Here is a 27,929-nt window from a genome sequence, read left to right on the forward strand (position 1 = left end):
AGGAAATAGCAATTATTTTTTAAACGGTTTGAGGGGGTGCTTTGGAATATTTTTTTTCTCTCTAATTTCTGCTTTGGCCACAAATATAAGTATAGGACGAGTCAACAACATTATTTGGGTACGCGTTAACAGATTATGAGCTTTTTAAAGTGAGATTTTCACTGGACAGTTACTTTAAAACATCGTTTCCCACTGACGTTGCCCACGATGGCTGTGATTTTTAAACTTACCACAAGGGGGAGCTGTCCAACGCAGCATCAGCACCAGATACTGCATGTGTTTGGGTGGGTGATGCTGAGCGCCTCTTTATAATTGGAACTTCTTTTACAACTATAAACCATTTACTATATTAGACCATTCACATTTTAATGTTTTAGTAAAGACATCTAATCAAAGGCTAATTCCTTATTCATTACCAGCACCATTTTCCCATTCAAACGTTGACATGGTTTTAGCAGAATTTGCTGAATCTTTTCGAATGATTCCCATTGAATTGTCAGGAAGACAATGCAGATTATAGGCCTATCCTTAAACAGCATTGGTTATGCTTAGGCTATCACACACACAGCCTACATCTAGACCCTTATATTTGAATTTTAAATTAGATGAGACCTGAGTCTGCATCACTCTGTGTCTTTCATTAGGCAGTTTTTCCTAGCCACCGTGCTTCTACACCTGCATTGCTTGCTGTTTGGGGTTTTAGGCTGGGTTTCTGTATAGCATTTTGTGACATCTTCTGATGTAAAAGGCCTTTAGAAATACATTTGATTGATTAAACAAGGGACCCGGGGAAAGGCTACCTGGTGCGTTAGATTCCATATAGCCTAATTATTATAATGAAATATACATAATTTTAATTAGACCATGATACAGATACATTCCCTTTACTTCTTTACTGCCTGTCTGTCAGCTCACGCGTATCCCAATGGTTGCCTAGAAACGCGAAGACAGTGGGCGCTCCTGACCTTGCCGTCGTGAACGAGCTGCTCGCGCACAAACCGAGAGGGCTAATATATTAATTTTAATCAAGAAGACAAAATAGAACATGTGAATTGAAAGCAAAATATTTGCATGCGATTTAAAAAATAATAATAATGAAATGTGATCATCAATGCAGTGCCATGAAAACGAAATGATATGGAGAAGAGCAAACCGGGGATGAAGAGTAGGAGCCTCCGTTAGAGCAGGTGGGTCGAAAATTCCCTTTCCATGAGATGAAGGTTTGGCAAGATTTTACTACACACCACGATCCCACATAGCAGGATCATGGGTATTCTTTTCATAACATGATGTATTTTAATTGTAGCACATTTAAACATAATTGTATAATATGTTGATGACATTTAGATGTTTTGTATGTGATAATTAGGGTCAACATTTGCAACGTTTTATTCATCAACCGCATCCTTGATGTTTATTTGGGAATTTGGAGGAGCAGGGCTGTCTGTGGCTTGGTCTTTTGTGTGAACGTCTGGTTTTCAGTCTCTTTTTCACTCTGACATTTTAACGCATCGTTGCCTATTACTGGTGAATCAGTGCCACCAGCTCACCTTCAACGAGGTGTTCTGTGACAATATCATCCTTTTACCCTGTAACCGTGCATGTTTTAGTTTTACACTAAAACGAGTTGGACTAATTGAACGATTTGGAAGAATTAACACTGATTAAATTGCAAGGGCACCGGATTTGGCTATAGCACCTTGCGTGCCTTACATAAAGAAGATAAATAAACTGCTTTATTTGCGCCGCACTCCGGTTATCTTTTAGCCATAACCATTCTACCAATGGGCTTAGGCTGCTACCTTTGAATCGGTATAATGCAATTGGGATTCATTAACACAAATTTATAGGCGAGATGTCAAAGCATGTCATGTGTGTCCAATTAGACTCCCCGTGTAGAGTAATTCACTACAAGTTGTCTTTGGGGATGTGGTCGTAATTGTGCTTATGACTGGCATAGCCAATAGAGCCACTGATATCATTACATTATTGTGGGCCTGTAGCCGCCATAACGGACCTCAACAATGTTTGTTTTTTTAAATGCATGAATTAATTTTTTGCCCAGCTTTGGCCCATAAATGCAACATTTGTAGACTATATTCATGATGTTAACACACCTGTTTTGAGTGTGGTATAACTTATGGTTAATTGTCTGTATTTGACATATTTGAGTATATTCGAAAGCATTAGGCTAATGGCCTACACTCAAAGTGACTATTGTTGTTCTCTATGTATTTTCTTAATCAACAGCCTTTTCATTGGGACTGAAAATTGCACACAGCTCAGGAAATGAGCACAGGTTGCGGCATTTAGTTGCAGACTTAGACACAGGGCCTGTCAGTATTTTGAAGTGATGATTTTAATATAAGGATATTGAGAACTCTGGATTATTTATTTATTTATTTTCAATGTAGGCTACACACACTGCATGGGCATCAGATAGCTCCCACAGCATTGCAAGTATAAGAGACAGTGGGTTGTAATCTATTCGTATTCATGTCTTGTCGGGAAGTCTCTTCCATCTCCCCTGCTAGTCTAAACGCAATCCTATGTGTTTAGGGAATACACCTCGTCAGCTTTTCCTGGCCTCCTGATTAACCTGCTCAAAGTATAAGTAGCTGAGGCTTACTTTGTCAACCTTTAGCCTGTTTCTGTATCCATACATCATCCAATAAATTGCAATCATTGCACAAGTTGAAAATAAACAAATTAAAACAGCCTATATAGGTGATAATGAGACATGATAGACATTTTTCTATCACGTTAACTACCCCCCCACCCACACATGGGCCTAGCTACATTCACTACTCTTTTCCGTTATATTTTCACAACCCAGCTTGTACACTTTTGAAGAGGTAGAGGACTTTAGAGACATTTCTGTTTTTTGACAGAATCATTATCTGTTCATTCCAGAAAAGAGTAGGTTCACTTTCAGGTGCCTCTACCATGGTCTATCAATAAATGCTAAAGAAATTAATTTATGGAAACAAACTTATGCTTGCATGTTCTTGGAGTCATCCATACCGACAAGCAAGTACCCAGCCTGATGACCCAATAGACTGGTTACACTGTTTCTATTGCCTGTAGCTCTGCAACACTGTTGCTTCACTGTTTTCATTGGGATTTAGTCTACAGTTGAACTGTTTTACTGTTTTCATTGGGATTTAGTCTACAGTTGAACTGTTTTACTGTTTTCATTGGGATTTAGTCTACAGTTGAACTGTTTTACTGTTTTCATTGTGATTTAGTCTACAGTTGAACTGTTTTACTGTTTTCATTGGGATTTAGTCTACAGTTGAACTGTTTCACTGTTTTCATTGGGATTTAGTCTACAGTTGAACTGTTTTACTGTTTTCATTGGGATTTAGTCTACAGTTGAACTGTTTCACTGTTTTCATTGGGATTTAGTCTACAGTTGAACTGTTTTACTGTTTTCATTGGGATTTAGTCTACAGTTGAACTGTTTCACTGTTTTCATTGGGATTTAGTCTACAGTTGAACTGTTTCACTGTTTTCATTGGGATTTAGTCTACAGTTGAACTGTTTCACTGTTTTCATTGGGATTTAGTCTACAGTTGAACTGTTTTACTGTTTTCATTGGGATTTAGTCTACAGTTGAACTGTTTCACTGTTTTCATTGGGATTTAGTCTACAGTTGAACTGTTTCACTGTTTTCATTGGGATTTAGTCTACAGTTGAACTGTTTCACTGTTTTCATTGGGATTTAGTCTACAGTTGAACTGTTTTACTGTTTTCATTGGGATTTAGTCTACAGTTAAACTGTTTCACTGTTTTCATTGGGATTTAGTCTACAGTTGAACTGTTTTACTGGAGGGTTGTTGTTGCCGTGCTGCTGTGGCTCTATACTATACACATGCAGGCATCATGGGTAAGAACATGATTATATGGCACTGTACATCCTTCCATCACAGCTTTTCATCCTTCCACTCAAAGGTTACATCAGTGTTGTTTTTCTGATATTTCTGTCCCGTTCATTACTGTCTTTTAAATGAGAGAAAGTGAATGTGCAGTATATTACTAAATCCCTTACTTCCAGATGCATTGCAGTATACAACATTCTGCCTTCATCGTTGCAGATGCTTTTTCAGATAGTTTAAATCTTCTCCCCATGGTAATGTCAGCCCACACTAGAACCATGAAAGGGTGTTGATACCAAACATGACGCTGGAAATTATATTGCCTATTTGTTGAGTAATATTTGTCCCAGGCGAAATCGTTAAAAAAAAGAAGACAATTGAGGCCAATGAGCATATCCTCTGCGTTATATGTTTACATATACAGTATTTACATTCACATTCTGCTGGATTACAGACAAACCTACCACTCACTCACCAAAGTAGTGTGTTCAAATGGTCCCTTGAGTTCTCCCAAGTGATTAGTTTGCTTTGAAATGATTGTGTGGGTTGTCTACAGGGAGCCTATCTTCTGTGAATGCATACTGACGATGAGCAACTCTCGCTCTATATATTTAGAAGCCCCAGTTTTCAAGTAATCTGGCATCATAGTCCCGTCAGTATACTCAGGGGCATTGCAGTAAGCAACCCACCGATGTTTGCTCACCTAACCATTTGTCTCTCTTGTTTGCAGCTCGGTTTCAGAACAGCAATGAGAATTGGAGCTGGAGATGAGTGAATACCTGGGCTTTGTTAATTTGTTTTTAGTAACCATTGGCGCCCAGGGCAGGTTGAGCGATGCCTGGTTAAGTGGAATACAGTAGGTCATAGGGGTTGAGAGGACACTCGAGTGTACATTGGCGTGGTGCAAGGGCACTCACTTGCCCAGACCATGTGTTTGGCAGAGTTTACGCACCATGTGTTGCCTGCACACCTATCAAATCGGCGAGGAACCGCAACCATCGCCACCCGCCGTGGTCTTTTAATGTGGATGTTATGTTCCTACTGGCCATTTACAGTGGTGACCAGCCAGAACTTCAACCCGACTGTGAACACCCAGTTTGGGAAGCTGAGGGGCCTCCGGGTCGCGGTGCCAGGCGAGGTCCTTAAGCCCGTTGACCAGTATCTTGGGGTGCCGTACGCTGCCCCTCCCATCGGGGAGAAGCGCTTCATGCCCCCAGAGCAGCCCTCTTCCTGGTCAGGGATCAAGAATGCTACCCACTTCATGCCCGTGTGCCCTCAGAATATCCGCAACACAGTGCCTGAGATCATGATGCCCATATGGTTTACCTATAACCTGGACACAGTGGCCAACCTCATTCAGGATCAGAACGAGGACTGTTTGTATTTAAACATCTATATTCCAACAGAGGATGGTGAGTGGAATGGGTAAAATGGACCAAAGGGACATGTTGTTTACTGTATCACCCTTGCTGTCACCTTGCAATCATCATGTTTTGCGTATGCAGCAGTTGTCATTGTGCATCTCATTTGTGCCACCCCAAGTTGTTTTCTCATCCAAAGTAATGTCACCAACTCTTCTTCATCCTGTTACACTGTTGACTCCGTTCATTGTGTTCTCTATGGGAAAATCACACACTGATATAAAACCTATTATTGCGTCAGACAACTAATCATTTAAAGTCAGAATATAGCCTCCAGCATGGCCTAACCTAACTACTGGGAATGGCTCAATAGTTATGATAAATCAGACTCAGATATTTGTTAGGCCGGTGAAATGTTTATTATTGTGCACTAGAGGCCTGTTGTTTACAATGTGAACGCCTTAACCGTGTAAGAATCTGAGGTGCAATACATTTATATATTTCAATGCTATGGATCTGTAGATCAATATTTACTTGACAAATTCGGAGGTGCTTAGTCTCAAGTTAACACTATTGTGATTGATAAACACATTTCTTTTCCTTCATTTATTTTGTAGAGTATTAGGGCTCATACAATATACAGACAGTGTGCATGTGAAAATGGACTGTGTGCAGCATTGTGAAATCATTATGATTATTATTTAATTCGATGTATATCTTTAACCCCCTATCCCACTACCTCCCTTGTATAGTTCCTGAGGTGATGCAAAGTGAACCGGGTTGGGAATTGGGTGCCTGCATGCTTCTTAAATTTTTCAGAGCCTTCTGTTATTTCGTAGTCTTTCATTCATTTTTCAGTCAAAAGAATATCCAAGGAATGTGCCAGAAAACCCAACAAGAAAGTATGTAGAGAAGAAGGTATGTAAGCTAACAAAGGAGTAAAAATGAGCAAAGTGACTTCAGAGTTGGCTCAAAACCAAGATCACATCGTCATCGTATTTGAAAATCAAACACAGTAGAGACCGATAAATGTCGGTCAGAGATGTGTGCGTCCATCCATGCCTGAGAGTGTGTGTGTCTCTCTGCTGTGAGAAATTAAGAGCAATCCAGAGTAAGATCATTCCACACAATAACATCCACCCATGACATGTTTATTCGAAAAACACATTGATTTCTATACATTTTTTATTTGTTATTATTGGAAAGCCATTAATGAAAGAAATCAACATTCTGATGTCAAAAGTTACTGTTTGTACAATATGTAGATCTCATTTTTTCTGATTGAGTCATGGCAATGAAAAGGAGAGTACATCATATCTTACCTCAAACCTCTGCATAGCCTATGTTTACTGCAAACAAACAACTTTTTGTTTTTATAGTAACGCCATTTTTGACAGATTTTCTGAGACACAGATTGGGATATCACTATCTTCCTTCCTTGGTGGTCAATCATGCTATTTTTGAATTCTCTTGTACTTTTTTGTTTTTTTCCTCCTTGATCTGATTCTTAGGGGCCCACAGCAAGAGTCAAGGAGTGGATTTCTCTCATGGTGACAGTGAAGGTATTTTTGGTGCTCAAAGTTTAATGCATGACAGGGTTTTTTGGACACTTTTTGACTTTTGATATTTTCATAGACTTTCGTCTTCGATCTTACCTTTGACAACTCAGAAGTGGTTAAACCTTAGTTTATCAGTGGGCATGCCAAGTCAATTATAAGTCACTTGATTCTCTCAGCGTCTTAGCTATTTCACTCTCAATTGATTTGATTTGGACATCCATATCACATCTGCAGTATTTTTTGTGTCATGGATTTTTTGGGACACTGAATACTGATTTTGTCCCCTAACAGCCCCCTTGAAGACAAATGCTGGTCAATTTGCCATTGATCCCAAATTTACTCCATTTGAACAATGACTCACATGGGTTATTTCTGTGTCTTTGTGGCTGTACCAATCAACAAAGATATTATTTTGTAGCACCATAAATGGAATGGGAGTGCAATAAATGCACATATACAGTACCTCTTCATGTTTTGAAAAGTGAACATTTTGCTGTGTCTTCTAGGGATCACAGACTGTGCTATCTATAACCAACTACATCTTATCTCAAAGTCTCATCCACTACCTCTCTGTGGGTCTCATGAGAGGACCGTATGAGTGACTCATGAGGATGAAGCTATTACTATTCACTACATACGTACTGTTCAAGAGATTGAGTGTGATGTAGGAAATGGGTGTCCTTATGTTATTTTCTGGCAACTCACGCCGTTCTCACATTGACACTGAACTTACAGTTCAAGTCATATGCCTTATTCTTTTTGTGACCAAATGTATTTATTTTTGTCATTTTTTCGTTGGGGCGGGGAGGGCAGTTATATTGTGGGGAGGGTTTATATGCCTTATTCTGACGAAAAAAATATATTTAGTAGTTGTTGTTTTAGATGCAGAGAAAATCATGTCCTGCAATTTAACCACTATTATGACAAATTAATTGATAGGATCGTGGTGCACAGAAACGACCACCTTGCCTGAAGAAGCATGCTCTGTTGAACATAGTGAACACATAGTATTAACCAGATACACTTTAGAGATACTAGATGTGAAAACGGTATATTGCTAATAATAGAATATTATAATATGGCTCAGTCTCTAGTATAAACACAGTTTTGTGGGGGGAAAACATTGAGATTGACATAATATAGATCCCTGTTAGACCTGTATGAGCAGTGTCCTTGCTTTGCATTCTTGTCTCCATTGGTGCGTCACAACCAAGACCCTAATCACCGAAGCACATCTGCTAAAATCAATACCATTACCTTGAGCTTACCTTCAGCTTTAGTGGTGTAAATGTTGCTGAGTCTACCGTCTGGTAGGGGTTACAGTATTCTGATGTTGCATTACCTTGCCTGTAAACCTTTACAGTACAAATAGTAAATGGCTGATTCTCTCTGCAGACATTCGGAACACCGAGGCTAGGCCTGTGATGGTCTACATCCATGGAGGATCCTACATGGAGGGGACAGGGAATATGATCGATGGGAGTGTGTTGGCCAGCTATGGGAATGTCATCGTCATCACTCTCAACTACAGGGTTGGAGTACTAGGTGATGGGATTCTCTTAATATCTCTGAATGGTGTCTGTAGAATTTATTTTAGTCTAGAAGATACATTTTCTTCTTCTCATAACGTTGATCTCCACACAGAGATCCAATTAATATGTACGCTTATGCCAGTTATTCAAACTTATATTAATTTGTTACATTTCTATAATTTGCTATGTAAGTCATTTTCTCCTGGTGTGTAATGTATAATCCCATGTTATGAAGGCATGTTATGAAGTCTTTTTCAGGGTGTTAATGTATTGAGGAGGGAGTAAGATTAGAAATCCTCAGTCAGAGGACAATGGTTAGGACTATTAATCGCCTACTTGGTGTATACAAGCTACAATATTCCAAAACACTGTTCATCTTTTTTTAACTAACCTGCAGAGAAATTGACCGCTTTTGTCAGGCCTGGAAGACTGATTTAAATAGGAAGGGATGCAGGAATCACAGCCAAGGTCTGGACTCTTTCTTGTAGGAGCGACGTCACAGCTGTAACACTTCATGTATCTCTGTGCGAGGGGCGGAAAGGGCCTGCCCCCCTCTCTGTGATTGATACTGCGTAGTGGAGAACGCATATTGGAGAAAAAGACTGGTTGCAACTCAAGGAACCATGCAGTGAGAGTATCCTTATGAAAAGGAGGAGGAGGAGGAGAAGGAGGAGGAGGAGGAGAATGATGTACTGAGCTAGGTATTTAACCTGCTCTGGTATGGTAAATCACAGATAAAAGTGTGACAAGAAAGAAGTTAAATAACACTAATATCCTCTACTGTACACTTCAGGGTTCCTCAGTACAGGTGACCAGGCAGCTAAAGGAAATTATGGACTCCTGGACCAGATCCAAGCCCTGCGTTGGATCAGCAAGAACATTGGCTATTTTGGAGGAGACCCTGGTCGCATCACTGTCTTTGGATCTGGGATCGGAGCCTCCTGCGTCAGCCTGCTCACACTGTCCCACCACTCTGAGGGTAAGATTAAAACTCAACCTGGATAGACAGGGCAGGTGGGGTGGGATGGGATGGGGATAGTCACCAGTGAATCTCATGCCCAATGAGAATGCCTTTATATAGCTTTATTGCATGATAAACACACACAGGCCCAGTGATTCCTCAGCCTGCAGTTTTCACAGACACATACTAGGTACTACATTATCTGGTACTTCATCTCAATGTATAGCTTTATGTGGAGCATTAATATTAATGTGTTGTGCTCTGTAGTATTGCTTCAGGGAAGTGACTTTATTCACTGTGTTGAAACAGATCTACTGTTATCTGCTTTTATTTCTACTTTGATGTTTTTATGCAAAAATAAAATATTATATTTCTGTATGATGCCATTATTTAGTTTTACCTTTACATTATAAAGTGTTCGAAAAGTATTCAGATCTATTCACTTTTTCCACATTTTGTTACATTACAGCCTTATTCTAAATGTACTAAATTATATTTTTCCCTCATCAATCTACACACAATACCCCATAATGACAAAGTGAAAACAGGTTTTTTAGATATGTTTGCAAATGTATAAAAAATGTAAAATATAAATATCTTATTTATTCTGACCCTTTGCTATGAGACTCAAAACTGAGCTCAGGTGCATCCTGTTTCCATTGATCATCCTTGAGATGTTTTTACAGCTTGATTAGAGTCCACCTGTGGTAAATTCAATTGATTGGACATGATTTGGAAAGGCACACATCTATCTATATAAGGTCCCACAATTGACAGTGCATGTCAGAGTAAAAACCAAGCCATGAGGTCAACAGAATTGTCCGTAGAGCTCCGAGACAGGATTGTGTCGGGGCACAGATCTGGAGAAGGGTACCAAAAAATGTCTGCAGCATTGAAGGTCCCCAAGAACACAGTGGCCTTTGGAATCACCAAGACTCTTCCTAGAGCTGGCCAAACTGAGCAATCGGGGAGAAGGGCCTTGGTCAGGGAGGTGACCAAGAACTCGATTGTCACTCAGAGTTCCTCTATGGCGATGGGATAACCTTCCAGAAGGACAACCATCTCTGCAGCAGTCCACCAAACAGGCCTTTATGGTAGAGTGGGCAGACGGAAGCCACTCCTCAGTAAAAGGCACATGACAGCTTGCTTGGAGTTTGACAAACGGCACCTAAAGACTGTCACCACCATGAGAAATAAGATTCTCTGGTCTGATGAAAACAAGATTGAACTCTCAGCGGCAGCGACTGAGCTAAAGAGGATCTGCAGAGAAGAATGGGAGAAACTCACCAAATACAGGTGTGCCAAGCTTGTAGTGTCATATCCAAGAAGACTCGGGGCTGTAATCGCTGCCAAAGGTGCTTAAACAAAGTACTGAGTAAAGGGTCTGAATACTTATGTAAATGTGATATTTATTATCATTATATTTTATAAATGTGCAAACATTTCCAAGCCTGTTTTTGCTTTGACATTGTGGGTTATTGTGTGTAGATTGATGAGAAAAAAAACATTTGAATCCATTTTAGAATAAGGCATTAACGTAGCAAAATGTGGAAAAAGTCAAGGGGTCTGAGTACTTTCCGAATGCGCTGTATACAGCCCTTATCCTCAACTAAAAAAGAAATAGTTTCACCAAAATGGCGCCGGAGAAGAAGGCTGACGTTTTACGTGGCCCCAACCGATTGTGTTTTGTTGTTCGTATATTTCCGTTGTTTGTAACTTATTTTTTAAACTTATTTTGTACATAATGTTGCCGCTACCGTCTCTTATGACTGAAAATAACTAATGGACATCAGGATTGCGATTACTCACCACGGACTGGCAGAAGAATTTTTTTCCTTAAACGAGTCTGACGAGCCCGATGCAAATTATATACTACTGCTAGCAAACGCAAACGATGACCTACGCGGAAGATTAAACTACCAACGGGACATTCAAAACTGTAATATCTTATGCTTCACGGAGTCGTGGCTGAACGACAACACTATCAACATATAGCTGGCTGGTTATATGCTGTACCAGCGGGATAGAACAGTGGACAAGGGTCGGCGGACTATGAATTTTTGTAAATAACAGCTGGTGCATGATATCTAAGGAAGTCTCGAGCTATTGCTCGCCTGAGGTAGAGTATCTCATGATAAGCTGTAGACCAAACTATCTACCTCGAGAGTTTTCATCAAACAGGCAAAGCGTCAATACAGGACTAAGATCGAATCGTACTACACTGGCCCTGACGCTCGTCGGATGTGGCAGGGCTTGCAAACCATTACAGACTACAACGGGAAACACAGCCGATAGCTGCCCAGTGACACGAGCTAAACTACTTCTATGCTCGCTTCGAGGCAAATAACACTGAAACATGCACAAGAGCACCAGCTGTTATGGAAGACTGTATGATCGCACTCTCCGCAGGTCAACATTCACAAGGCCGCAGGGCCAGACAGGTTACCAGGATGTGTACTGTGAGCATGTGCTGACCAGCTGGCAAGTGTCTACACTGACATTTTTAACCTCTCCCTGACTGAGTCTGTAATACCAACATGTTTTAAGCAGACCACCATAGTGCCTGTGCCCAAGAATACTAAGGTAATATGCCTAAATGACTACCGACCCGGATCACTCACGGAGTGCTCTGAAAGGCTGGTCATGGCTCACATCAACACCATTATCCCAGAAACCCTAGACCCACTCCAATTTGCCTACCGCCCCAACAGATCCGCAGATGATGCAATCTCTATTGCACTCCACACTGCCCTTGCCCACCTGGACAAAAGGAATACCTATGTGAGAATGCTATTCATTGACTACAGCTCAGCGTTCAACACCATAGTGCCCTCCAAGCTTATCAATAAGCTAAGGACCCTGGGACTAAACACCTCCTTATTCAACTGGATCCTGGACTTCCTGATGGGCCGCTCCAGGTGGTAAGGGTAGATAACAACACATACGCCATGCTGATCCTTACCACAGGGGCCCCTCAGGGGTGCTCAGTCCCCTCCTGTACTCCCTGTTCACTCATGACTGCACGGCCAGGCACGACTCCATTAAGTTTGCCGATGACACAACAATGGTAGGCCTGATCACCGACAACGATGAGACAGCCTATAGAGAGGAGGTCAGAGACCTGGTCGTGTGGTGACAGGACAAAAACCTCTGCCTCAACGTGATCAAGACAAAGGAGATGATTGTGGACTACAGGAAAAAGAGGACCGAGCACGCCCCCATTCTCATCAACTGGGCTGCAGTGGAGCAGGTTGAAAGCTTCAAGTTCCTTGGTGTCCACATCACCAACAAACTAACATGGTCCAAGCACACCAAGACAGTCGTGAAAAGGGCACGAGACTGAAAAGATCTGGCATGGGTCCTCAGATCCTCAAAAGGTTCTACAGCTGCACAATCGAGAGCATCTTGACTGGTTGCATCACTGCCTGGTATGGCAACTGCTCGGGGTCCAATCACAAGGCACTACAGAGGGTAGTGCGAACGGCCCAGTACATCATTGGGGCCAAGCTTCCTGCCATCCAGGACCTCTATACCAGGCGGTGTCAGAGGAAGGCCCTAAAAATTGTCAAAGGCTCCAGCCACCCTAGTCATAGACTGTTCTCTCTGCTACCGCACGGCAAGCGGTACCGGAGCGCCAAGTCTCGGTCCAAGAGACTAAACAGCTTTTACCCCCAAGCCATAAGACTCCTGAACATCTAATCAAATGGCTACCCAGACTATTTGCATTTCCCCCCTCTTTTACACTGCTGCTACTCTCTGTTGCTATCATATATGCATGGTCACTTTAATAACTCTACCTACAGTGAGGGGGGGAAAGTATTTGATCCCCTGCTGATTTTGTACGTTTGCCCACTGACAAAGAAATGATCAGTCTATAACTTTAATGGTAGGTTTATTTGAACAGTGAGAGACAGAATATCAACAAAAAAATCCAGAAAAACGCATATCAAAAATGTTATGAATTGATTTGCATTTTAATGAGGGAAATAAGTATTTGACCCCTCTGCAAAACATGACTGAGTACTTGGTTGGAAAACCCTTGTTGGCAATCACAGAGGTCAGACGTTTCTTGTAGGTGGCCACCAGCTTTGCACACATCTCAGGAGGGATTTTGTCCCACTCCTCTTTGCAGATCTTCTTCAAGTCATTAAGGTTTCGAGGCTGACGTTTGGCAACTCAAACCTTCAGCTCCCTCCACAGATTTTCTATGGGAATAAGGTCTGGAGACTGGCTAGGCCACTCCTGGACCTTAATGTGCTTCTTCTTGAGCCACTCCTTTGTTGCCTTGGCCGTGTGTTTTGGGTCATTGTCATGCTGGAATACCCATCCATGACCCATTTTCAATACCCTGGCTGAGGGAAGGAGGTTTTCACCCAAGATTTGATGGTACATGGCCCCGTCCATCGTCCTTTGATGCGGTGAAGTTGTCCTGTCCCCTTAGCAGAAAAACACCCCCAAAGCATAATGTTTCCACCTCCATGTTTGACAGTGGGGATGGTTTATTGGGGTCATAGGCAGCATTCCTCCTCCTCCAAACACGGCAAGTTGAGTTGATGCCAAAGAACTCCATTTTGGTCTCATCTGACCACAACACGTTCACCCAGTTGTCCTCTGAATCATTCAGATGTTCATTGGCAAACTTCAGACGGGCATGTATATGTGCTTTCTTGAGCAGGGGGACCTTGCGGGCGCTGCAGGACTTCCGTCCTTCACGGCTTAGTGTGTTACCAATTGTTTTCTTGGTGACTATGGTCCCAGCTGCCTTGAGATCATTGACAAGATCCTCCTGTGTAGTTCTGGGCTGATTCCTCACCGTTCTCATGATCATTGCAACTCCACAAGGTGAGATCTTGCATGGAGCCCCAGGCTGAGGGAGATTGACAGTTCTTTTGTGTTTCTTCCATTTGCGAATAATCACAGAAACTGTTGTCACCTTCTCACCAAGCTGCTTGGCGATGGTCTTGTAGCCCATTCCAGCCTTGTGTAGGTCTACAATCTTGTTCCTGACATCCTTGGAGAGCTCTTTGGTCTTGGCCATGGTGGAGAGTTTGGAATCTGATTGAATGATTGCTTCTGTGGACAGGTATCTTTTATACAGGTAAGAAACTGAGATTAGGAGCACTCCCTTTAAGAGTGTGCTCCTAATCTCAGTTCGTTACCTGTATGAAAGACACCTGGGAGCCAGAAATCTTTCTGATTGAGAAGGGGTCAAATACTTATTTCCCTCATTAAAATGCAAATCAATTTATAACATTTTTGACATGCGTTTTTCTGGATATTATTGTTGTTATTCTGTCTCTCACTGTTCAAATAAACCTACCATTAAAATTATAGACTGATAATTTCTTTGTTAGTGGGCAAACGTACAAAATCAGCAGGGGATCAAATACTTTTTTCCTTCACTGTACATGTACATATTACCTCAACTAACCGGTGCCCCCGCACACTGTACCGGTACCCCCCTGTATATAGTCTCGCTACTGTTATTTTACTGCTGCTCTTTAAATACTTTTTATTTCTTATTCTTATCCTTTTTTTTTAAACTGCATTGTTGGTTAGGGTTTGTAAGTAAGCATTTCACTTTAAGGTCTACACCTGTTGTTTTCAGCGCATGTGACTAATAAAATTTAATTTGATTTTATTTTATATTCAAACGAGTTCAGTTCACGTAACTGGGTTGACTTTAAAATGAGGGACAGACGTAAATGAATCACTAATCACATTAAATAAATACAAATCTTCAGAAATGTCTTTGTCAAAGCAAGAACATAACTAGAGCTTTACAGTGATAGTGAAACCTTCAATATATTCTGGGTTAAGCTGGTTTAAATCTTCATGTCAAAATGCCGAATTTTCCATGTGGTCCATAATAAAGGGCACTTCATTTAATTTAACAGGCTTTTGAAATTCACTATTGGTAAATAATTTCTACTTAAAATATCAAAGGGATGCAAAATGTACTCTATTTTTGGTACGCCCCAACTCCAAATGGATCCAATCGAGTCCTTCAGAGGAAGTGAATTGTTTGGATATGTGGCTAGGCTGGTGGGGTAGTGGTACAGTTAAGTGATGGCTATTGTTCTCCTCTCCTAAATATAATCAGACTAAAAGCTTTGCCTCTTAAAGAGTGAACCCCTTTAACAGATCCACCTATAAATTTAAGGTAGTGTATGGATGGAGTCTAACTATCTAGCTATCTATCAATTTAACTTTATATATTTACATTTTATACATCAAGACATGTGTACACAGAGCACATACTGTGCAGCAACTATTAATCAATATAATAATCTTTAAACCTCACTCTGTTTTACACTCACTAATTTATCCCCAGCGTTTCAGAAAGATTTGCTCGTATTTCTTTCTTACCCTCACGAGAGTAAATGGAAGGAGGGTTGTGAATGAATTGAGGAATGTCACTCAATCTGAAACAAAGATAGTGGCATCTGTGCCTTTACATCACCCACAACCGCACACGCACGCACGCAGGCACATGCACGCACACACACACACACACACACACACACACACACACACACACACACACACACACACACACACACACACACACACACACACACACACACACACACACACACACACACACACACACACACACACACACACACACACAACCTCTTCTCCTCTAATCAATCAGCCCTTTATTACATCAGGCCACAGCTCTAACGGCACCAGAGCCAGCTTAGGCCCCTCTCACTGAGATTGTGTGAGCCAGCGTGATACTGTGGTATACCGACAGACTACCCAAGTCTTTATATTATATATTTTTCAAGCATTAATCAAGAACCACGATCACTGTTGGCGATATAATAAATAAAAAAATATTCACTGGGAGAAATGTTTTCCAGATGTTTTTCCACTGCCTGGCTGTGTAAAATGAGCTTGTTTCACTACAGGCCAAATTTGGTTTGATGGGATCATAACAAAGTAAAAAACAGGAAGGTCAGTTAAGTTAATAATAAAAGTGAATCATACAGTATAATCAAAGTGGATAATTTAAGGGACTGAAGAGCAGTGGGATTTGTTCTTTGTTTTCCAGACATGCTTTGGTTAGCTTTGGTTAGTGGATGTGATGTATGTCCTGGTAGCTTGAAGCTACCCTTCAGCTCAATGCTCAGGGCCTTGCACTGACTGTAATCTATGGCCCTCTGAATATACTGTCTTTATCTGACAGTATGCATTATGTGGGTTGAATGCTGTAACAACAGAGAATATAAACATTGAAAGTCCCATTTGGGCTCCCGAGTGGCGCAGCGGTCTAAGGCACTGCATCTCGGTGCTAGGGGCGTCACTACAGACCCTGTTTCGATTCCAAGCTGTATCACAACTGGCCATGATTGGGAGTCCCATAGGGCAGTGCACAATTGGCCCAGCGTTGTTCGGGTTAGTGTTTGGCCGAGGTAGGCCGCCATTGTAAATAAGAATTTGTTCTTAACTGACTTGCCTAGTTAAATAAAGGTTAAATAAAAATAAAATAAAAATGAAAAAACGGTAGTGAATGCCCATTTCCACTTATCACTTATTAACCATCATTTATTCACATTACCTGACTGTAATAATATTTTTATTTTATGACTTTATTAGTATAATAATATTTTTAAAAATTGTACCTCCTTTTTCTCCCAAATTTCATGATACCCAATTGCGATCTTGTCTCATCGCTGCAACTCCCAAACGGGCTCGGGAGAGGCGAAGGTGGAGTCATGCGTCCTCCAAAACATGACCAGACAATCCGCGCTTCTTAACACCCGTCCACTTAACCTGGAAGCCAGCCGCACCAATGTGTCGGAGGAAACACCATCCAACTGACAACCGAAGTCAACCTGCAGGCGCCCGGCCTTCCACAAGGAGTTGCTAGAGTGCGATGAGCCAAGTAAAGCCCCCTCCCCCCTCCCGTCCGTCCGTCCGTCCAAGCCCTCCCCTAACCTGGGCGATGCTGGGCCAATTGTGCGCCGCCCTATGGTACTCCCGGTCGGTTGTGACACAGCCTGGGATCGAACCTGGGTCTGTAGTGACACCTTAGACCGCTGCACCACTCGGGAGGCCCCATGACTTTATTATTTCTTTCAAAGTAATCATCTCATATAGAGCTGCTGCTGCCTATGCTGTCTGACAAAATCACTATTTTAGTAGTTCTTCAAAGTAAATAAGGCATACTTTATGACCCTGAAAACTAACTGTCAATCACTTAGATCATGTATTTTCAGGCTCGCGAAGCAACTGCTTTCTATCTCTCTTGATTGGCCTTCTCTCTTCTCTCAGTCTCCATGTCTTGCTCCGCACAGACCGGACAAGTTTAAGCGGGTGTGCAATAGATTATTGTCATTGTAGTTAATTACCATGTTTTCTGCGCTAAACTGTGTAGAATATTGGCCTGTTGGAAACTACAACTCCCTACTACGTTGCACAGTTCAGGCTTGATCTGATTTTTCTATACAGAAACTGCATATCGAGCTCACAGAAAAAAACTGAACAAAATTAAATTCAAAGAATTGAACAGACGTCAGTCAATTAGTTGTTTAAAAACTGTAAAATAACCCTAATTTCGGTTAATCGCTCAGCAGTAGTTTTTTGTAAGTATCCAAATTGATGTTTGTAGTGTTTGCAAATGGCTTTTAATTACTCTGCAGTATTTTCAGGTATCATAAAATTAATTGCAGCTTTCGACCTTTTCAGTGGCATGTTGAAAGAGCCATACAATAGTTGAGTGCCACAACTTATTTGTACTTATCTATACAAAATGTCATTGGTTAATTGGTTTGACTTGATTATGTACACCTGGGGCAATTGACATTCAGGAGAATGGACATTTTACAAAATGTTCAGATATAAATGTATTGTATAGATCAAATATGACTGCCAGATAGATTGGAATAGTATAGGAGATTGTGTGTGCTCTATTCATTCTATCTTCAACATGCAGTTCCGATACAGTCCTTCCATTAGTTGAAGGCAGCCAATCCAATAGTTTCCGAAAAGTAGTCCCTTACTGAGATCTGTATTCAAATATCTTTTTAAGTATTTGTTTTCTCAGATCTGTATTAAAATTGTTTTAATAAGTAGTTACTTTCTGAGACCTGTATTTGAATAGCTTTAAAAAGTATGTTTGTGTAAAGAGTTACTTTCTACAAACATTGTTTAAACTACAGGTATCCCAGGTCTGAATTATACCCATTTTGCCATGACTTGTTAATATGATTTCTGAGTGAGTGCCTAACAATATCCCCCTGGAGGTCAGGGCCACTGGGTACGTTCCCTGCATGCACGGTCAGTAATTCGATCATGATTCATACAAGTTTAGGTAGTTGGCTAGACTAATTTACCAATCTGAAAGATGTTTTGACATGGGTTAATTGATAAATAGAGAGAAACTTCTGATGCACAATCAAATTTCGAAATTACTGTACACGTCCGTCAAATAAAATGGTGGCCCTGCCACATAGCCGAGTAGTCTTTGGTTAAAGACTGTCCCTGAGGATGCAGCTATTGAGGCACGATGCAATGACTGACTTTGTGTGTGCTACTGTGGTGTGTGTAGTTCCCTGCATGAGGGCTGCCTGTTATCGCATACACACCTGCTCACACACCCCCTGATGTGGTATTGATTTTGGAGCATGGTTTCTGTCAATATTTATTATTTGGTTTGCCTGGCTGTCCACGGACCTCCATTACACTTGGTTCTGATGGACATGCTGTGAGTGTCAGCAGAGAGAGAGAGTGAGAGAGCTGTGAGTGTCAGCAGAGAGAGAGTGAGAGAGCTGTGAGTGTCAGCAGAGAGAGAGAGAGAGCTATTCCACATCAAGATCACTGGACCAATTCTTGCACAAAGTTAGGTTGAATTAATAGTATATCTTAAAATGTAATCTTAAAGGTTCATTTAACAGTGATGTTTTCAACAAGGCTACTGTGTGTATTCACAGTGGAGTCACTGACTCATTCCCAAAATCAGTGCTCACAGATGAGTGCCACAAATATGATGCCTTTGTGTTGAGTGAGAGTTTAATTAATTCAAATCCCTTTTTAATGTGGCCAATGTTGTGAGACCTTGCATATGCACCACTTACTAAGCTTTATTTTTAATTGTGAAATATACACTCTCAATTAGAATTAATATCATTTTTAGAGTTCTATCCTTTCCCTCGATATTATTCAGATTTATTCGATTTATCTTTCGTTAAAGGAAAATTAAAGTTAACTGAGACTGCAGATACACAGATTGAAAAAGCGATGTTGATGAGGTTTGTCTATGAAATTTGTCTGATGAAATTTGTGTGGTGAGCACAAATTATCATCAAAAGTCTGGTCAAAACTCATCATCAGAACCTAGATGGAGATCCTATGAAGCTACCAATATGTTATACTGCAGGGTAGGCCTAAAAATGTACTGTCTCAGATGGTTGTTGACCAAATAGCCCTCCTGTGATCTATGTTTGTGTCTGTCTGTGCTGTGATCTCCTCAGGCCTGTTCCACAGAGCCATCATCCAGAGTGGCTCAGCCCTGTCCAGCTGGGCTGTCAACTATCAGCCTGTCAAGTACACCCGCATGCTGGCCGAGAGGGTGGGCTGCAACGTGCTGGACACCCTGGACATGGTGTCCTGCCTGCAGAAGAAGAGTGCCAGAGAGCTGGTGGAGCAGGACATCCAGCCAGCCCGCTACCACGTAGCCTTCGGCCCCGTCATCGATGGTGACGTCATCCCTGATGATCCCGAGATCCTGATGGAGCAGGGCGAGTTCCTCAACTATGACATCATGCTGGGCGTCAACCAGGGGGAAGGGCTGCGCTTTGTGGAGACTGTTGTGGACGTGGAGGACGGCGTATCTGGCAGCGACTTTGACTTTGCTGTGTCGGACTTTGTGGACAGCCTGTATGGCTACCCGGAGGGGAAGGACACTCTGAGGGAGACCATCAAGTTCATGTACACGGACTGGGCTGACAGGGACAACCCGGAGACCAGGAGGAAGACATTAGTTGCCCTGTTCACTGACCACCAGTGGGTGGAGCCCTCAGTGGTGACGGCTGACCTGCACGCCCGCTACGGCTCGCCCACATACTTCTATGCCTTCTACCACCACTGCCAGAGCCTGATGAAGCCTGTGTGGTCGGACTCGGCCCACGGGGACGAGGTGCCCTATGTGTTTGGCATCCCCATGGTGGGAGCCACTGACCTGTTCCCGTGCAACTTCTCCAGGAATGACATCATGCTCAGCGCTGTGGTCATGACCTACTGGACAAACTTCGCTAAGAGTGGGTGAGTACAGTACACTGAGATCTGGTCAGCCTTGATTGTGTAGTAAAATAATGGGGTCATTCTTTCACTTCTTTCAGAATATTTCCCATTTGTGTCCATGTATTTTCCCAAAAAGTTTTCCTACTCATATTTAGATGCGCATTGAAGCCTGTGCAGAAGAACTAATATTTATAGACATACAGTATAGACGCACTTCACATGTACAGTGCCTTCAGAAAGTATTCACACCCCTTGACTTATTCCACATTTTGTCGTGTTACAGCCTGAATTTAAAAATTATTACATTTCGATTTTTGTCAGTGGCCTACACACAGTACCCCATGATGTCAAAGTGGAATTATGATTATTTAAATGTTTTACAAATGAAAAGCTGAAATATCGAGTCTATAAGTATTCAATCCCTTTGTTATGTCAAGCCTAAATAAGTACAGAAGTTGCATGGATTCACTCTTTGTGCAATAATAGTGTTTAATATGATTTTTGAATGACTACCTCATCTCTGTACTCCACACATACAGTACAATTATCTGTAAGGTCCCTCAGTCAAGCAGTGAATTTCAACCACAAAGACCATGGAGGTTTTCCAATGCCTCAAAAAGAAGGGCACCTAATAGTAGATCAAAAAAAGAAGACATTGTATATCCCTTTGAGCATGGTGAAATTATTAATTACACTTTGGATGGTGTATCAATACACCCGGTCACAACAAAGACATAGGCGTCTTTCCAAACTCAATTGCCGGAGAGGAAGGAAACCGCTCGGGGATTTCACTATGTGTAATGGCTGTCGTCCTCCTCCTCCTCGGACGAGGAGAGGAGAGAAGGATCGGTGGACCAATACGCAGCAAGGTATGATGACATAAAGTAATTTATTGAAAGACAAAGACGAATACGAAAACACTTGGAAAATTACAAAATAAGAAAACGACGTAGACGAAACCTGAACATGAACTTACATAACTTCACGTAGAACTCACGGACAGGAACAGACTACATCAAACGAATGAACAGCCAAACAGTCCCGTATGGTGCAGACACGGACGACACAGGAGACAATCACCCACAAACAAACAGTGAGAACAACCTACCTTAATATGACTCTCAATTAGAGGAAAACGCAAAACACCTGCCTCTAATTAAGAGCCATACCAGGCAACCCAAAATAAACATAGAAACAGAAAACATAGACTGCCCACCCAACTCACGCCCTGACCAATAAACACATACAAAACAAGAGAAAACAGGTCAGGAACATGACATAACCCCCCCCTTAAGGTGCGAACGCCGGGCGCACCAGCACAAAGTCCAGGGGAGGGTCTGGGTGGGCATCTGACCACGGTGGTGGCTCAGGCTCCGGACGCTGTCCCCACACCACCATAGTCACTCCCCGCTTCTGTTTCCCCCTCCCAATGACCACCCTCCAACTAAAACCACCTAAATGAAGGGGCAGCACCGGGATAAGGGCCAGCACCGGGATAAGGGGCAGCACCGGGCTGAGGGACTCTGGCAGGTCCGGGCTGAGGGACTCTGGCAGGTCCGGGCTGAGGGACTCTGGCAGGTCCGGGCTGAGGGACTCTGGCAGGTCCGGGCTGAGGGACTCTGGCAGGTCCGGGCTGAGGGGCTCTGGCAGGTCCTGGCAGGACGGCTCTGGCAGGTCCGGGCTGAGGGGCTCTGGCAGGTCCGGGCTGGACGGCTCTGGCAGGTCCTGGCTGGACGGCTCTGGCAGGTCCTGGCTGGACGGCTCTGGCAGGTCCTGGCTGGACGGCTCTGGCAGGTCCTGGCTGGACGGCTCTGGCTGGTCCTGGCTGGACGGCTCTGGCTGGTCCTGGCTGGACGGCTCTGGCTGGTCCTGGCTGGACGGCTCTGGCTGGTCCTGGCTGGACGGCTCTGGCTGGTCCTGGCTGGACGGCTCTGGACAGACGGGCAGCTCTGTAGAGAGGAGACGGAGAGACAGCCTGGTGCGTGGTATAGGCACTGGCTGCGCTGGAGAGGAGGAAACAGCTGGAGAGAGAACCCGGAGAGACAGCCTGGTACGGGGGGCTGCCACCGGAGGACTGGTACATGGAGGTGGCACCGGGTATACCGGACCGTGAAGGAGGACACGTGCTCTTGAGCACCGAGCCTGCCCAACCTTACCAGGTTGAATGGTGCCCGTAGCCCTGCCAGTGCGGCGAGGTGGAATAGCCCGCACTGGCCTATGCTGGCGAACCGGGGACACCATTCGTAAGGCTGGTGCCATGTATGCCGGCCCGAGGAGACGCACTGGTGGCCAGATGCGTTGGGCCGGCTTCATGACATCCGGCTCGATGCCCAACTTACCCCTACCAGTGCGGCGAGGTGGAATAGCCCGCACTGGGCTAAGCACGCGTACTGGGGACACCGTGCGCTTTACCGCATAACACGGTGTCTTACCAGTACGACGCCCTCTCACTCCACGGTAAGCACGGGGAGTTGGCTCAGGTATCCTACCCGGCTTTGCCACACTCCTCGTGTGCCTCCCCCCAAGAAATTTTTGGGTCTGACTCTCGGGCTCCCAACCGCGTCGCCGCGCTGCCTCCTCATACCAGCGCCTCTCTGCCTTCGCTGCTTCCAACTCCGCCTTGGGACGGCGATATTCCCCTGGCTGAACCCAGGGTCCTTTACCGTCCAGGATCTCCTCCCAAGTCCAGGAGTCCTGGTTGCTCTGTTGAGCTCTCCCCCGCCGCTTGGTCCTAGTTTGGTGGGTGATTCTGTAATGGCTGTCGTCCTCCTCTTCCTCAGACGAGGAGAGGAGAGAAGGATCGGTGGACCAATACGCAGCAAGGTATGATGACATAAAGTAATTTATTGAAAGACAAAGACGAATACGAAAACACTTGGAAAATTACAAAATAAGAAAACGACGTAGACGGAACCTGAACATGAACTTACATAACTACACGTAAAACTCACGGACAGGAACAGACTACATCAAACGAATGAACAGCCAAACAGTCCCGTATGGTACAGACACGGACGACACAGGAGACAATCACCCACAAACAAACAGTGAGAACAACCTACCTTAATATGACTCTCAATTAGAGGAAAACGCAAAACACCTGCCTCTAATTAAGAGCCATACCAGGCAACCCAAAACCAAACATAGAAACAGAAAACATAGACTGCCCACCCAACTCACGCCCTGACCAATAAACACATACAAAATAAGAGAAAACAGGTCAGGAACGTGACACTATGAGGCCAATGGTGACTTTAAAACAGTTTTAGAATTTAATGGCTGTGATAGGAGACAACTGAGGATGGATAAACAACATCGTAGTTACTCAACAATACTAACCTAATTGACAGAGTGAAAAAAAGGAAGCCAGTACATAATACAAATATTACAACAAGGCACTTAAGTAATACTACAAAATGTTATGCTTGAGGCAAATCCAATACAACACATTACTTATTTTCAAGCATAGTGGTGGCTGCATCATGTTATGGGTATGCTTGTAATCATTAAGGACTGTGGAGTTTTTCAGGATAAAAAAGAAACGGAATGGAGCTAAGCACAGGCAAAATCCTAGAGGAAAACCTGGTTCAGTCTGCTTTCCACCAGACACTGGGAGATTAATTCACTTTTCAGCAGGACAATAACCTAAAACACAAGGCCTAATCTACATTGGAGTTGCTTACCAAGAAGACATTGAATGTTCCTGAGTGGGCGAGTTACAGTTTTAACTTAAATCTTCATGAAAATCTATGGCAAGACCTGAAAATGGTTATCTAGCAATGATCAACAACCTATTTGACAGAGCTTGAATAATTGTTTTAAGAATAATGGACAAATGTTGCACAATCCAGGTGTGGGAAGCTCTTAGAGACTTACCCAGAAAGACACACAGTTGTAGTCGCTGCCAAAGGTGCTTCTACAAAGTATTGACTCAGGGGTGTGAATACTTATGTAAATTAGATATTTGCAAACATTTATAAAAACATGTTTTCACTTTGTCATTATGGGGTATTGTGTGTAGATGGGTCAGGAATTCAGGCTGTAACACAACAAAATGAGGAATAGGTCAAGGAGTATGAATGCTTTCTGAAGGAATTGTATATGATTCTCAGTAGAAGTAGGGTTTTGAGTGTGCTTCAATGAAAAATGTAGGGCAGTGTTTCCCAACAGTCCTCGAGTACCCTCAACGGTACACATTTTTGTTGTAGCCCCAGATAAGCACACCTGATTCAACTTGCCAACTAACCATCAAGCCCTCAATGAATTGAATCAGGTGAGTTTGTCCGGGTCTACAACAAAGATTTGTGCTGTTTGGGGCACTCGAGGACTGAAGTTGGGAGCACTGATGTAGGGAATGCTGAGCCCTTGAGGAGAGACTGTGGCATTACATCAACCAGTCTCACAGCTCACAACTTGCCTGTTGACATCCCCCATAATGAAACAAATGAAAGCTTAATGTCTTCTATGTGGGTAGTCAATCTCTGATCCCTGTCTTCACTGTTTGTTTGCAGGGATCCCAACAAGCCAGTTCCCCAGGACACCAAGTTCATCCACACTAAGGCCAACCGCTTTGAGGAGGTGGCCTGGTCCAAGTACAACCCCCATGACCAGCTGTACCTTCATATCGGCCTGAAGCCTCGCATCCGCGACCACTACCGCGCCACCAAGGTAGCTTTCTGGAAGCACCTTGTACCCCACCTGTATAACCTCCATGACATGTTCCAATACACCTCCACCACCACCAAGGTCCCTCCGCAGGACACCACCAACTCGAACGGTAAGAGGACTGGCACCACCAAGCGTCCGCCTGTCTCCACGGCCCACAGCAGTAACGGGGATGGGGAGGAAACGGGTCCTCTGATTGTGGCTAATCCGAGAGATTACTCCACTGAGCTGAGTGTCACCATCGCTGTGGGCGCCTCACTGCTGTTCCTCAATGTGCTGGCCTTTGCCGCGCTCTATTACCGTAAGGACAAGCGCAGCCGGCAGGATGGCCACGGCAGCCCCCATCAAGCCAGTCCCCAGCGACAGAGCAACGGCAACGAAGTGAGCCACACCACCACCACCATCGACGAGAGCCTGTCCCATCAGATGACCCAGAGCAGCCAGATGAACCAGTGTGACACCCTGCATGACCTCCATGATCTCCACGACCTCCATGACCTTCACGACCTTCACGACCCCCTGCACCTCTCCACCAACATGGACTACACCATGACCCTGCGCCGCTCACCAGACGACATCCCCTTGATGACACCCAACAATATCACCATGATCCCCAACTCCTTGATGGGCCTTCCCAATATGCACCCCTACAGCACCTTCCCAGCCGGGTACAACACAGGCCTGCCCCACTCCCACTCCACCACCCGGGTATAGACCCAGCCTGGGACAGATGACATAAAGACCACAGGGGACAGAGATTGTAGAGGTGAGTTGAGGTGCGTGCTGTGCTGTACAGTAGTTTAGGAATGAATACAAAACAGTAGTTGGGATGGGATGCGTGGGTAAGATAAGTTTGAATTTATGTTCATACTGCAAGAGCCATGCAAAGCTTTTTCTGCTCAAAGGGTGCAGAATCGCCGCCAATATACTACTGCCTCCTCTTTCTCACAGAATGAGGTCTATAAGCAGTGTCATTTTCTTATAATCATTTTCAAAAGCCTTTGTGAGCTGGTTAAAACGTGGGGAAAAAAGCTTTTTATTTCCCATTCTTGTCTTTTGAGGGTAACATTTATTTGTTTCTTTCTTGTACGACCTCAGTATAATGTTTGTTCAGTTGGATTTGTACGGGAAGCTCTTTTCTTACTATGATATCTGTTTTGATCTTCAACAATTCTTTGTGGAACAATTAACATCTGGACTCATCCCTGACTGAAGGACATTTGTAAAAAGCAGAAAATCTGTGTTATGAAGCTATTTTATACATATTCCTCATGTTACTCACAACTTAAAAGGGTATTTTTTACTTACTGACTAAAGAATGGCTTGTTACTGTAACATTCTCTACTTAGAGAAATACTGTTACGGCGACTGTGATGAATTGAACCTTTACTACAACATTGATTACAATTTGTAGTAAAAGTATCACATTTATCCAAACAATATTTCTATTTGAATATGCACAACGTGTGTGCGTTCGTGTGTGTGTGACTGCGTGTGTGTGTGCGTGTGTTTGTGTCTGTTTGCGTGCGCGTATGTTTGTGAGCGTGCGTGTGCCTGCGCACATGCGAAGTGTAATGTAAAAGTGTAAATTGGTAAGACATTTGTTTGTCATTTGTTTGAAGTATTGGCTTTCATCATGTCAGTGTTGTACTCCGATCTATGGTCGTCTGTTTAAGTACCTTTGTTATTTTTCAGTTAACTGTGTCTTCTTTTGCTAAACACGTTCTGCGAATGCGACTTCTGCTTTGTTATAAACAGAGAATAGCTTAAGATGGCACCTACTCTAATCAACTGATATGATTCCTTTGGCTTGGCTTGTTTGTACAGAATAAACTTAGACCAGCAGGTTTTTTTATTGTTATTTGTTTATATGAATATAAAGGTATTCAGTAAGATAATTAAGTATATCACAATTGTATGTATAAACTACCTGAATCAATCCGATTTGAAAGAGTTTTGCTTAAAATATTGCAGATTGAGCAAGCTGAGATTCACCCATAGGCTTCATCCCATTTACACAAAACCCAGATTTTGCAGCATAACACGTTTTGAAGCATTACTATGAAAGGCTTTTTTGAATTCAATGTGAACACTTCACAGTATTATTCTGGGAGAATGCACATCGCTCTGAGAATTATTGTCATCTTGCTTTCTTTGATACGATCATAGAACACAGTTGACTAATACTACTGTTCAATATCAATGGGCTGATTAAAGATTTTTTGGAACTGAGTTGTCTTCTTGTCAAAATCCATCGACAGCTTTACTATGAGTCAGATCTAATTCAATTGTATCACATATCAAGATTATTTTTCAACAGAAAACAAACAGCACAATTTCAGCTTGGATTTTGAGACATCGGGGCAATGCCCCATATATGACTGGAACCAGTTGAGATGACATAGACACAGCTTTGGCATATTATCATCATCTATGGTACATTTGTAACTGTATGCGATTATTTTGGTCAAGGGCTATGACTGGGGATAGTCAAAGAGGATAAGAGGGTACAGGCACACTCCAAAAAGACAGTGTGGTGTTTGCTCCAGCTGCACACTGGGACCATTGTAAGGAGTGGGCTTTGACATCAACTGGGTCAGGGATGAGGGAGGGAGGGCAGCAGCTGGATCCAGCCCTCAATGTCCCCTTGTTAGTCTACTTAATCAATGTCAGTCCAGTGGCATTTCCATGGTCTGCCTTTTGTTTTATACCTTTGTCTGCAT

The 27,929-nt window shown here is 43.0% G+C and overlaps 1 protein-coding gene across 5 annotated transcripts; it reads left to right on the forward strand.

Annotated features, from left to right (window-relative positions):
• Positions 1-934: 934 nt before the first annotated feature.
• LOC129816592 (neuroligin-3-like) lies at positions 935-27,438 on the forward strand. Of its 5 annotated transcripts, none has more exons than XM_055871279.1 (8): positions 935-1,220; positions 4,609-5,290; positions 6,098-6,157; positions 6,751-6,801; positions 8,194-8,343; positions 9,124-9,309; positions 19,773-20,562; positions 25,053-27,438. In XM_055871279.1, exons 2-8 carry the CDS (start codon positions 4,807-4,809, stop codon positions 25,918-25,920), a joined length of 2,589 nt encoding a protein of 862 aa, XP_055727254.1. In that variant the 5' UTR covers positions 935-1,220; positions 4,609-4,806; the 3' UTR covers positions 25,921-27,438. The 5 variants fall into 5 exon arrangements, with proteins under 5 accessions (XP_055727254.1, XP_055727245.1, XP_055727262.1 ...); XM_055871270.1 differs by having other exon boundaries at positions 935-1,187; XM_055871287.1 differs by lacking the exon at positions 6,098-6,157 and having other exon boundaries at positions 935-1,187.
• The last annotated feature ends 491 nt before the right edge of the window (positions 27,439-27,929 follow it).

The sequence above is a fragment of the Salvelinus fontinalis genome, chromosome 2 (genome assembly GCF_029448725.1).
Source record: "Salvelinus fontinalis isolate EN_2023a chromosome 2, ASM2944872v1, whole genome shotgun sequence".
NCBI lineage: Eukaryota > Metazoa > Chordata > Actinopteri > Salmoniformes > Salmonidae > Salvelinus > Salvelinus fontinalis.

What these genes read in the sequence shown, in the direction of transcription:
- LOC129816592 (XM_055871279.1), top strand. Translation starts at nt 4,807, where the DNA reads ATGTGTTTGGCAGAGTTTACGCACCATGTGTTGCCTGCACACCTATCA. An exon ending in GAAAGTATGTAGAGAAGAAG is followed by an intron (nt 6,158 to 6,750) that starts GTATGTAAGCTA and finishes TCTGATTCTTAG; the next exon opens with GGGCCCACAGCAAGAGTCAA. An exon ending in ACTGTCCCACCACTCTGAGG is followed by an intron (nt 9,310 to 19,772) that starts GTAAGATTAAAA and finishes TGATCTCCTCAG; the next exon opens with GCCTGTTCCACAGAGCCATC.